Source organism: Lygodium microphyllum, chromosome 24 (assembly GCF_053477565.2).
Source record: "Lygodium microphyllum isolate KBCC chromosome 24, Lygodium_microphyllum_v1.1.10, whole genome shotgun sequence".
Classification (NCBI taxonomy): domain Eukaryota; kingdom Viridiplantae; phylum Streptophyta; class Polypodiopsida; order Schizaeales; family Lygodiaceae; genus Lygodium; species Lygodium microphyllum.
In genome coordinates, this window is record NC_141158.1 from 29,019,104 (window position 1) to 29,031,257 (window position 12,154).

The following is a 12,154-nucleotide window of genomic DNA, read 5'->3' on the forward strand; positions in this document are numbered from 1 at the left end:
CCTAACACCCTCTCGTATCATGGGTGATTTGATACAATACAATGATACAATGATAATGACTCATCATAGTCCATATAACAAAGACCACCAGAATAGGACCATGGATACCCAAGTAGTGGGACCAAGGTGTCTCAGGGAGAACCTAAGTGTTGATGTCGTCGGTAGGAGTCAAAACTCAGACATAACAAACGCAGCAATACCACAATAGAATAATGCAAAAATGAAAATGTATACTACTGGAGACAAAACACATTGAATGTAGTAAATGCAGACTACAGAGGCTGGAAGCAGGGTGATTTGCAGTAGACAAGTGTCGCTAGGCTGGAAGAAGGTGCCAATAGGTAGGGGAAATCAGCGATCAGCAGTAGAAAACCTGTAATCAGCAGAAAAAAACAGCAAGAGCGGTGATCTCAAAATCTGATACCATGTCAAAAGTGGATGCACCAATGGAAGCATGAAAGAATGCTGAAATAAACTATTGAACACAAGACAAAAGAGAAAGAAAAGAGAACACACAAGAACACTGCAAAGGAGAACTCAGAGATGTGCCCGGGAAATGGAATCCATGTACCAAACACGAGATAGTCACGTACAATAGTGAGTCACTAGCTGTGTGGGCATTGGCACCGGCCCACTCTCTTCACAGGGCATAGATTGGATCTGCAAGTAATGGTTGAATGAATGTGAAGGAGGGGCTTGAATAAATAGACCAAAAGAATGCAAATAATGCATCAGGTTGGCCAGCTTTTAATGCTGGTCAGCTAGCATAAAATGCCTAAATAATCACTAATGTGACCGCTATAAAATGCCTAAATATCAATAGAATACCTTGCTTAGCCTAGATTCACACATGAGCTGACTAGATTGCTAACAAGGAGTTTAAAGGGTACTTGCACATCACGTATGCTCAAGCTTATATCTGTGCTACGAGCTTTGCTATTCTATTCGGACCCTTTGGTGAGATTGATTACCTATTTGATCATGGAGGACATATAACATTTGTGACAATTGGCGATACAAAGATGCTCGTTGCTGCCCTTAGCCAAGCCTTAAACTAGTCATATATCATCTTATGGCCTAGAGGGACCCCCTTGCATAGCACCCACATGTTCAACTTGTTGCCCATGTTATGTGCCTTGTCCAAGACTAGACATTGCATTTCCCCCTTTATTATGTGCTTGTTTAGATTGAGAGGCATCATCAGTGCTTCATCCCATCTCACTGTATAAAGACATTCTTGTTGTAATACTTAGCTGAATACAATAAACACTAGGGTAATACTTTAATCTTCCAAACAGGTGCCATGGACGCACCAATTCACAGGAGTTGATGGTATCTTGGCATTGGAACCATGAAACAAGCCTTCCTTTCAGAGAAAGTGTGGTAATGACCTGATTTGATACTAATTACTTCATTCATGTAAGCCCAGTGTTAGGTTTGTACAACCCCTTTGAGTTGTATGAATCAAAACCCTCCCCTGTTTCTCCATTTGGTGTCCAGGGTCCAAATGATTTTCAGTATGTAAACGTCAATATAAGTCAACCTAATGCATTTTTAGCTCAGCAATATCCCTCTAATTGCCCCCAGCTACTCATGCAATCACCATGCCCATGCTTAGTCAGTCCATTCCCACCTTTGGATCCACTGTGCACACTTTCCGCTTGCATAGTGGGGACTATAGGGCTCATTTTGAGGTGCACTCCACTCCCCCACCCTATCCACCCTGCCCTTATTACCCATCGTATCCATCTTCTAGCACTGCCACTCGTGTTGCAATGGCCAAGAATGCCTTCATAGATAAGACTCGTTTTAATGGATCGAATTCACCACTTGTCCAACTTCATGCAACAAGTGCTTGAATCTCAGGGCCTTTGGGACTTCATCGTTGGTCTAGAGCCTATGCCAATCCTCAACTCACTCACCTTGAGCGCATCCATCAATAGAAAGCCCACAATGCCACAGCCAATGTTAGCGTGTTATTGATGATGGCTGTTATAACGTATGTGCTGGTTGCTTCCCTTTCTTGGCTGTTTGAATCCATTGCTCCGCTTCTATACCTGTCTTTGAGTTTGGTTGAGCGTTTCAGCTCAAGAAACGGCTTCCTTTGTTGTCTCTTCCTTTTGGAGCTGCTGTACTTCCCCTTTAATTTGGGTGATCTCCTCGGCCATGTTGGGTTGGATTTCTCCCTTCTCCAACTTGATGCTGAGCTGCGTTTTGGTCAGCTGCTTTTTGAATGATGCAATTTCTTTGTCTTGAGCTTCGATTTTCAGTTTGAGTTTCTTTATCCGATCATTCAGCTGTTTGCTTATTGTATCAAGTTCATTGTCGTACTCTTTTGGGGCTTTGTTTATGGCGTTCATGATCAACAGCTTGATTTGCACCTACTCCATACTGAAGACAGACCTGTTTATGGGCTAGGGCTGTGGGAAGTGCAGGTCAGTGCATTGCAGGACAGTTAGCAGCCATGGGAGATAGAGAGAGAGGGATTGCAGGATTGTGGGGGCAGGGGAGGAAGGGCAGGTACCATGCTTAGGAGGGGTGGGGCTGGGGGCAGCAGGAGGAGCTGGCGAGAGAGAGAGAGAGAGAGAGAGAGAGAGAGAGAGAGAGAGATTGTGTTGGTACCATGGGGTGAAATTCATGAGTATGAGAGCACAAGACCCAATACAGGTAATAATGGAACATGCACTAGATGTGATGGGAGTACAAGTGAGGACCTCTCAATGTATAGGAGCATGGACCAAGTCTCTAGAAGAAAGCCTGTGGCTCTTGTGGGTTTCCTAGGTTCTCACGAGAGGGTACACTGTCTAATTGTACACTCAACATGAATACCTAATGTGTATGGCTTACCCTAGAGTGGGTTGAAGGAGAAATAATCATGTAGGGGTGGTGCAAATGCGGTTTGAGATCTAACCAAGGACCTAAAGTGGTTATGGTTATAGTGGAGCAAAGGTCTTAAGAATTGATTGAGCACCCAAAAGTTTCTGCTCTAATACAAGGGCCACTAAGTGAAAGCTCCATAAGCCAAACAAACCCTTCAATGTCCATCCAAACCCTTGGTCACCTCATGAGTGGAGATGCCTCAGAAGTCATTTCTTCCATCGATTATGGTCAGTTGCGACACAAGTGCTTCACACTTGGCTAGTCATCCTTCTAGTCTTTATACCCTCATATCTCATGCAAAAGCTTCCATAGTATTTATATGAATTCATGGCTTACACAGTTTTATTCAATTGCTGCCTTCATTTTGAGTTTTACAGTATTCATCCATTTCATCTTGCTGCTGTGTGCATTTTGACATCAGGATACCCACTCATTTTAGCTTTTTCTCTAGGGTTTCAAAGTCATTCATCAGTGTCAAGAGGTGGGAGTGTGCCTCTACAGGGAGGTCTTCAATTATTGACCAAAATGGCACTAGGTTTTGTTGTTGGATATTGAAGTCGAAGGTTGAAAGTCCTTATTGAAGAGCTTGCTAACCTCAAGTATGATTTTGATGGCAATGTATGCCTCGGATCTGCTGATAAATTTTATGTAGTTGGCTGGTTTTCATGTGGGGGAGCGAAGATTTATGTGGAACATAACAACATTTGTATCCACATCCATATATTCTTGGCATAGCTGTGATTGATATATTGGAACTGAAACTTATTCTGCGTTAGCACACAAACAATTTCAATTTGAAAAGGTGTCCCTTTCATGCTATGTCTTCATTTTCTTGTATTTACTTTGCAAGAGTTGCAAGTCTTCATGGGAGGTATACAGCCCCACGATGTAGTGTAATCATCTGTTAAAGACTTTGAGAAGATGTGAACTGCTGAAGTTTCAAGTATATAGAGTTGCAACTTCTCCAGCTGATGGTGTCTATCTTTGAGCCTTGTAATTAGAAGTCGTGCACTAATTTTGCAAGGCATACTGTCATCAGTGATCATGCTTGCTTGCTTGCAGCTTGTTTTTCTTTCGTTTTACTGGCATATCTAGCTTCTATCCTGTCTGTTGCAGAGATCACTTGCTTTGTCAAGGTCAGTGGTCGGTATACAGAACCCATTTGCTTTGCAAGATCCTAAATCACTCAAAAAAACTCTGAGCAAAAATATCTGGAAGAATCTGATGAAGCTGGTTGCAGCAGATCATGGCTTGTCTCAGATTGATATAGCTATACTCACAATCAAACCTCGCAAAGGGAAAAGTTGCTTTCTTATGTTTCCATCTCAGGTGATTTACTTTTTGAAGTCATTGTGGACTACTACTTAGTGATTATGTAATTTCAAAAAAGTGTATTTTGGTGACAGCCTTGTTGAGGCCGTGTTTTAGTTTTTAAATCTGAAATGGAGGAATGCAGAATGAAGCTGATTTTTGGAAGGCTGGAGTTGAGGAAGCTAGAGCTCTGGTTGAAGAAGACAGTATTAAGAAATATCTCAAGAAGAAGTCCTTTAGAAAAAGTCAGAGCCTGCAACCTGCTACTGATGCAAAGAGCCTGTTCAGAAGAAAAAGCTCGTTGAATATACCCTTTGGTTTGAGATGGGAAGCATCTCCACCTTTGCTCAGAGTCAAGCAATGCAGCCAGAAATCTTCTCCTCAGTTATCCAAAGTCGAAGGTTTTGCTGAAAATGAAAGGATAAACTTTACTTTTTCAGACACTCCTAGGCCCCTTTGGCATGATTTGGAAACCCTTCAAGGCTGTACTGAATTTTTATATTCCAGCTGCCTTAATTTATATGCATTGGAACAAGCATCCTCAATGGTAGACCATTTCAAAGGATCGTACCAAATGGGTGATTCGTCTCTGCCAGATGAGGTAACGTGCTTTTGTAAGCCTAGGCTAATAATTACTTGATGTTTTCCCTTCTTGTGGAGGTCATTTTGTGAAAATGAAGGCTCATGCAAATTCTTGTGCAGCACAGTTGCGTTTGGAGGCGTGGAAGGGGACCTCATGTAGAATTGTCAAGTCCTTAGTAGATCAAATATTGGCTCGTAATCATGCTATGGAATCTTGTCTTAACCATGAGGATCTTATGGACCAGGTTAACACTTGTGGAATATTTTCTCATGTTGTTTGCCTGGATGGTATTTCTGTGATGAGAGGTTTCTGAAGTTTTGATTTTGTTCTGTCTGTGTCCTTCTGTTTGGATTTTGTGGTTTTATAGCTGTGGTCAGCAAGTGAAATGTGGGTTCTGGGGGCAGTTCATGACAAAATAATGGGAGCTTGCAAGCAGATGTTTGCAAGTCAAGATGCTACCCTGGATACAATACTTTGCAAGCTCGGAAAGGTAAGTCTTCTGCACATGCACACTATTGGTAGGAGTCAGCGAGTTTACCTTTTAGAGCTATGAAGAATGAACAATTAAATGCTCAGTCTTAAGGTTTCTCGTTCAGGCTCGATTTGTTTCCTGCAAACTTTCATCTATTCAGTTTTCTGATATTTTTATGAACAGACAGTCAAAAGGCACCAGGACATGTGCTCTCTGCTCAATCTTAACGTAGAGTAGAATTGTATGCTGGCAAAGCATGCACTAATTATAGGGTGCAGGTGCATCTTACATCTAGGACTTGATAGACAACCGTATTTGATGACAAGATACAAAGATTCTTCTACCCAAGGCCTGCTACTCCTGTTTTACAGTCTTATAGTGTGTATCAAAAAATTTATGTTCAATTGGCAAGGAATTGTAGAACCGATTTTGAAAAGGGATTGATCCTTTAGACTTGTCCTCATGTGTCAATGCGTTATGACAATTTTAGCCATCCTTCATACTTGTTATGCATTTAAGTGCTGATAAATGATGATTTGTTTTAGTATTGTCCTTTGTTCTGTCTGGTAAACTCAGGTTGAACCCTCCAGACTTGGCGTAAGGGCTGAATTTGAGAATTTTGTGCTTGGTGAAGCTTTGGAACAATTCAGGATGTTGAACCGCCTACGCACTCCTTATGAAAAGGTCTGATAGCTTTTCCTTTCTGGACCAAATCGGAAGTCTGTCTGACTGTATAATGACTATGGGGAAGATGTAATTCACGTCTTTTAACCTTTATTTGTAAATACACAGCTTCAGTATTCTTTTTGTCACATCTTTGTGTGCTAAGATTAGGGTGGCAATTTGACTTTCTTTCTTTCTAGAAGCATGAAAGTTTTTAATTCGTATTAAAATGGAAGCCCTTTTTAAAAACCTAGATTTCTAGTAATCCTTATGTTGAAACCTTCTTGTCTTTAGGATTTTGTAATTTTTGGCTTATTAATATTTGTCACTGAGGGGTTCTCAATAGAAGTTCTATTCAGTGAAGAAAAATAGTAGCTAAATTTTTTTGATAGCCATTGAAGGTTTCATATTAAAATTTTACCATCTACAGATGGCTAGTAGGGAATGCCATATGTCCATCATGAGCAAGTTGTGGAGTAGTATCCTTTACCATTCATGCAAAGAATTTACTCAAGAAAAACTGTGCATGTAATCCATGCACACCAGTTCAGCAAGTTTTACGTCAGTGCAATGCAACTACATGCAGAAGCATGCTACTCAATATCTATATGTGTGTGTAAGTGATATCATAGATCCAGCCACTGCAGGTAGTTTATCCTGTTATGACAGTTTTATTACAGCAAAGAAAAAGAATCCCACTGCTGTCCCAAATCTTCATAAAACCATGTACTCTTATTCTGACAGTGCTCTGTTATCCCCAGAGCACTAGATGCATGAAGGAGATGCCTCTAAAGGCCCTGGAACACCCTGAGAAACCTTTGTTACAGGAGATATCCTGTTGGCTATTGTTATTATAGCAGTGAAAATGCAAGCCTTTGCTCTTCCAATAATTCATAAAACCATGGACTCTTATTTTAACAATGATCTAATAGCAGTAGAATGTCACATACATAAAGGAGATGCCCTGGAAGACTTAGAATCACCCTGTGAATGCTTTATGACAGCAGATACCCTGCTGGTTATTGTTATTACAGCAGCATACACTGTCCAGGATCCAACTTCTAAGCATCAAGCAACTCCCAGGATGACATTGGGTCCACTCCCATTGAGTTTCTCTCTTGTTTCAGCATTCTCATGAGCTATTGTGGCCTCTCCAAGAGCTCCAAAACTTAGTCACGTTTTTTCCAATTGCTGCCCTTGTTTTCTTTCCCCACTTTTTTCTCTTTTTCCAGCCTCACGTGCCACTTACTGCATTAGCTTAGGCCATATGGACACGAACTTATTCTTATCAACTTGTGTGACTGGACTTGGACATTCCACCTAATCTTGACCTTGGCATGCTCACCACCTAACTTTTCATGTTTTGGCAAGTAACTGCAGTAAGGAAATAATTGGCAAATCCTACCTTTTACTATCCCACATGTAAACCATGGAAGAATTTAATATACGACGTGTCAGATGCTTTCAGAGTGCTACAAAAAATCCTTTGATATCTTCCCTCTCCTTTTTTGCACATCCTCCAACATATGCTAGAGTCTCAATCATTAGTGGATTCAGAGCCTTTGCCATCCATCAACATGTCCTCTTCTTCCTTCTCTTCCGCATTGTCATGTATAATACTTGTATCCAGCTCATATAGTTTGTATGTAGTAGACTCTCGCCTCTTAAAGAGCTTGATTCGCTTCTCGGCTAGAGGAATCTTTAATGCTGTCCCATCCAATTCACTAAGTGAGTAGATAGCATTGTCATGATCTTGTCTTACCAAAGAGGGACCAAACCACCGCTTTGAAACTTTTCGAATAGCACTATGTTGATTATCCAAACTGCTATAATAAATCAATATCCAATCTCTCTCTTGTATGGCTCTTAGTTTGAGTCTATGCCTCCCGCCAAACCTTTTCTTATTCTTAAGCCTTGTTGCCCTCAACTTTGCCACTACTGCCTCAATGTCCTCTGGCCTTCTTTCTAACTGTTTGATATGCAATGCTAACAATTCTTCTCTTCTTAACCCTTTTTCTCATGGCAATATACTCCATGTAGTTGGCATCTCCTCTATGGGCATAATGGGCTTTTGACCATACATTAATTCAGTTGGCATATAACTTGTTACAGCACTGTGTGTGGTTCTATCGGCCCATAAAGCATAGGGTAGCAACTGTGGCCACTCTTTTATCTTCTCTCCACATGACTTTGCCAATGCCTTAATAATAGGCGGATGACCTCTCTCACTTTTACCATTGTCCTTTGGATTGAAAGCTGGAGTTACAACAAGCTTAATCCCCAATCGAGAGAAAGACTCTTGAGCTTCATAAGCATCCAACCCTCCTGTATTTGTTGTGATTTTTTCCACACAGCTATACCAACAAAATATGTTTTCCAAGAGAAATGTACACACTGCTTGTGTAGTCTTCGTTTGCAAAGCTCTTCCTTCTACTTGATTCGCAAAATCTTCTCGTGCTACCATAAGATACCTCATCTTCTCGTGCTCTCTTTTCACTTTGAGGATAATGTCGCTATCATTCATTCAACACTTTAGCACCAAACCTAATAGTATATCTTTGTTCCTAATCATCATTGTGTCCAATTGCCCATCCTATTGGCCTCCATGACATGAAATGAGATCAGTCCGTGAGGGAAGAGAGGAATTGGGAAATCCAGAAGACAAGGAAAAGATTCATCTCGTGTGGCATAGGTAGAATTTGCAAGAGGAAAGTAGCATATTGCGATGAATATATCTTGTGGTCTTCTTGTATGTATCCTAATCCATAAATATCGTGCATCATCATCTCTTTTCATTACTTGCACTATCCCTTTGAGGTCTTCCCGGTATAGTATGGCCACACCTCGAGAACCCCTAGTGCTTCTTAGTTTTCTAGCTGTTGGACGAAATGCACTTTCCCACTTGTATCCCCGCACGTTTGGTAGTTGGTTGTCTTTACATTGGTGTGTTTTTGTGTACATTGCTATATCTATGTTTCGGAAGCTACCTTCAAAGTAACCAGCATCCAAGCATAGGGCTCCATTACAATTCCATATTGACATCTGAAGTGTCTCGTAGGCCTTGTACCGTCATGAAGTCCTTTTGTCAGTGATGATGACTTGTCCATCCCTATAAACAGCCCACTTTCTCTCTTTGCGAGCCTCCAATACCTTGGGCATGTGTTCTTTGTGATGCGCTATTTGTGTTGGGATAAGGTCCTCATTCAAATAAATCTTCTCATCCTTGAGGGCTCTTCTCTTGGAGAGGAAGGTATTTTTTTTCTTTATGTCTCCAAAGCGAAGAATTAGAGCCTTGGACTTAGAGTCCTCTTTCCCCACTCTCCAAGCATTGACGATAGTTACGTTTGAAGCCCCAATTTTGTTAGCAAGTGTCTTAGCATCTTCCTGTGTTCTGCTCTTCTCCTCCCATCCTACTACCTGTACATGTAAAACCCTAGCCCGTCTCCTAGCCTCTTCTTCCAAGGTAGCATTCATTACTTCAGCTTTGTTAATTGATGTTTCCTTATTCTTTTTTACTACCTCAATCCATGGGTTGGCTTCTTCTACCTGCTTCTGTGTTGTCTTTGCCACTTCTGCCCATGAGTGAACCTCCCTTTCACATGCCTTCAAAGCCTCTTTCTCTTTTTGTAATTCTTCTTGCACGTTCATTTCTTTTTTCCTAAACGTATTCAATTCTTCCCTCAGTTTTAAGATTTCAGATTTGTAGGCATCTACAACTTTCAGCATTTCAGTTTTCAGCGTGTGCATTTTGGACAACATTTGTGCTTATAAGTCATTCTTAATCTTTATCTGCATGTCTTGCATTTTTGCCCTTTGATTTACCATTAGTTCGGCTTTGACCTGCTCTCATATTTCTTTCTCCAATTATTGTCTTAGAATTCGTAGTTTAGAGTGAATCATGAGATGAATTTCTTCGTATTTCTTTTCATTCATGGTGCGTGAGGTCTTTTCATGCTTGTCAGATGCTGGGGAGACGGTCCAATCACGAACCCTACAGCCATACATCTTGTACTGTGTGTTCTTAGAAGGGGTGTTGAACATTGCTTCCATGGATGGTTGTGTTAGTTCTTGATTGGATTCGTCTCCCATGGTTTGAAACTTGCATTTGTCTACATTATCCATCTCTCACACATTGTGTGCAAAGCCACTCAACTTTTACTTTGTACTATCAAATAAGAGCAATTTTTGTGATTTTTGCAAATTTCCAGGGTTTCCCTAACCCATCACTAAATTTTTGTAAGCCCAGTAATCTTTTACGAGCCCAAATGCCTTCACACTGTTTACAGTCATTGCAGAAATACAGATTGTAGCCTCAGTCAGTGCATTACTGCATACTCCAGGACATGATCAAAATCAAAGTCAATACATCATTGCCTAGTCTACAAGCCAATGCATCAATACATTCACCCAGGTCTGCATTCATGTCATTCTAAGTACATTCGTGTCATATCAATCTGATTATGTTTGCAATCTCAGTACATTGGCATCTAGGTCTGTGTCAGTGCATCACTGCATACAGTACGCCTGCGTCAATGCATTTAGTACATCTCTACAACACTATAGTGCTAATGATAGGTCTGCCTCATGCCAAGTACATTCCTGCTCACGACAAGTCTACCTCACGCGAGGTCCTCACGACACATCTGTCAATAGTCAGTCAGACATGTTAGACACATATGCCAGTGTCATGCTTGTCTCGTCGCATCTGTCCCATCATGCCCTTTGCGTCAGCATCCATCCCGTCATGCCCGTCACACCAGCGTCACTCCCGCCGTCTCGTCAGCATCCGTCATACCAATCTCGTCAGCCTTGCAATCAAGCGTCATGCAAGTGTCACACCAGTCTTGTGTGTGTGTGTGTGTGTGAGAGAGAGAGAGAGAGAGAGAGAGAGAGAGAGAGAGAGAGAGAGAGAGATTTACGAAAAAGAGAGAGAGAGAGAGAGAGAGAGAGAGAGAGAGAGAGAGAGAGAGAGAGAATTCTGAAATTTGAATGGTGGCCCATCATCCTTTGGAGAGGATGGTTGTATTGTACCATTGTGTGTATATGAGAGAGAGAGAGATGGATGAAATTTGAATGACCTTTTGCCTTGTCTGCCTTTTTGAAAGAATGACTTAGATTGATTTTCAGCTTGCCGATCCTTTTTTGAGGATTTAAACTTGCTGCCTAAAAATTCAGTTTTCAACATTATCTTTTCAAGCATTTTTTTTGTCCTTAAATCCTGTGACATGGCCTTTCATGAATGCGTAAGTTGTGTTTGCATTTTTACTTAGTTGTGTCGCATAGGTCACTTTTGTCTTAGTGCAATAGTTATGGGTTTCTTTGGTTAGACCCCAATAATAAGTCTCTATTTGCTCAACCATCATGACGTTATGAAAAGAGCAAACTGATAACAAATTTGCTCATTTGTTTGTATACACTTCCAAGTCAGTACAATGAATTGCATCCACTTTGTGCCAAGTTGTTTTCACATCCACTTCAGAGGTCTTTGGGAGCTATTGGCAAGAGGAGACTTGTTAGTGCCTTGCCTTGCATCAAAAGGGTTGTCCAACATTGAAGTGCATTTTCTTTTAGGAAAGTGGCTGCCTTGCATACTTTTGAATGTTGGGAAAATTGTCCCTAGAGCAGGCTACATTAAATTGTTGAATGAAGGAAAAAATTTGAAAGTGGCTGCCTTGCACACTTTTGAATGTCAGAGAAATCGCCCCTAGAGTATCCTTGAATCTATCTTGCACACACTTGAAGGTTTTAAATTTGATCACTGTTCCACCTTATTGTAATCTTTAACTTTACCAAAAGATTTCAACTTATCATATATTGGTGATTACAAATATGGTGGTTCTTGGTTGTACCATACATGCTAGTATGCATTTCGGGTTGTGGTGCCCTGTGATAATTTCTTTGAAGAGTTGGCTGAAACCAACTGCCTTTTGCATACCAATATTAGCTGATGCAGTGGCATCCGTAGTGTGAAACACTGATTCACCCCCAAAATAATGTGGATGCGTAGATGGTTGAGGAATCTTTTGCTGCCCATAAGGAATATGCTGCACATTATTTCCTGATGGATGAAGATGTTGTTGAAGTGGAGTTTCTTGCACGTCTGCCATTATAGGTGCCAATGTATGCAATGCTTTTGACCAGAATGATAGCCCATGAGCCTCACCCGGCTGTTTAGATTGTGAAGCAACCTTTTTCCCTTTTAACTTTGGAAATTGATTGTAGAAAATTCAGCAAAATGAGGTTGA

At 41.0% G+C, this 12,154-nt stretch overlaps 1 protein-coding gene across 2 annotated transcripts in view; it reads left to right on the forward strand.

The window, feature by feature from the left end:
• LOC148014941 (uncharacterized) overlaps positions 1-12,154 on the forward strand; it is a 65,285-nt gene that overhangs the window by 25,751 nt on the left and 27,380 nt on the right. The window contains exons 2-6 of one of the 2 annotated variants that reach the window (XM_087665072.1): positions 4,124-4,209; positions 4,337-4,792; positions 4,899-5,018; positions 5,142-5,264; positions 5,823-5,930. In XM_087665072.1, coding sequence (XP_087521198.1) covers positions 4,124-4,209; positions 4,337-4,792; positions 4,899-5,018; positions 5,142-5,264; positions 5,823-5,930 — 893 coding nt within the window. Of the gene's footprint in view, positions 1-3,996; positions 4,210-4,336; positions 4,793-4,898; positions 5,019-5,141; positions 5,265-5,822; positions 5,931-12,154 lie in introns of both variants that reach the window. The other variant, XM_087665071.1, reaches the window with a different exon arrangement.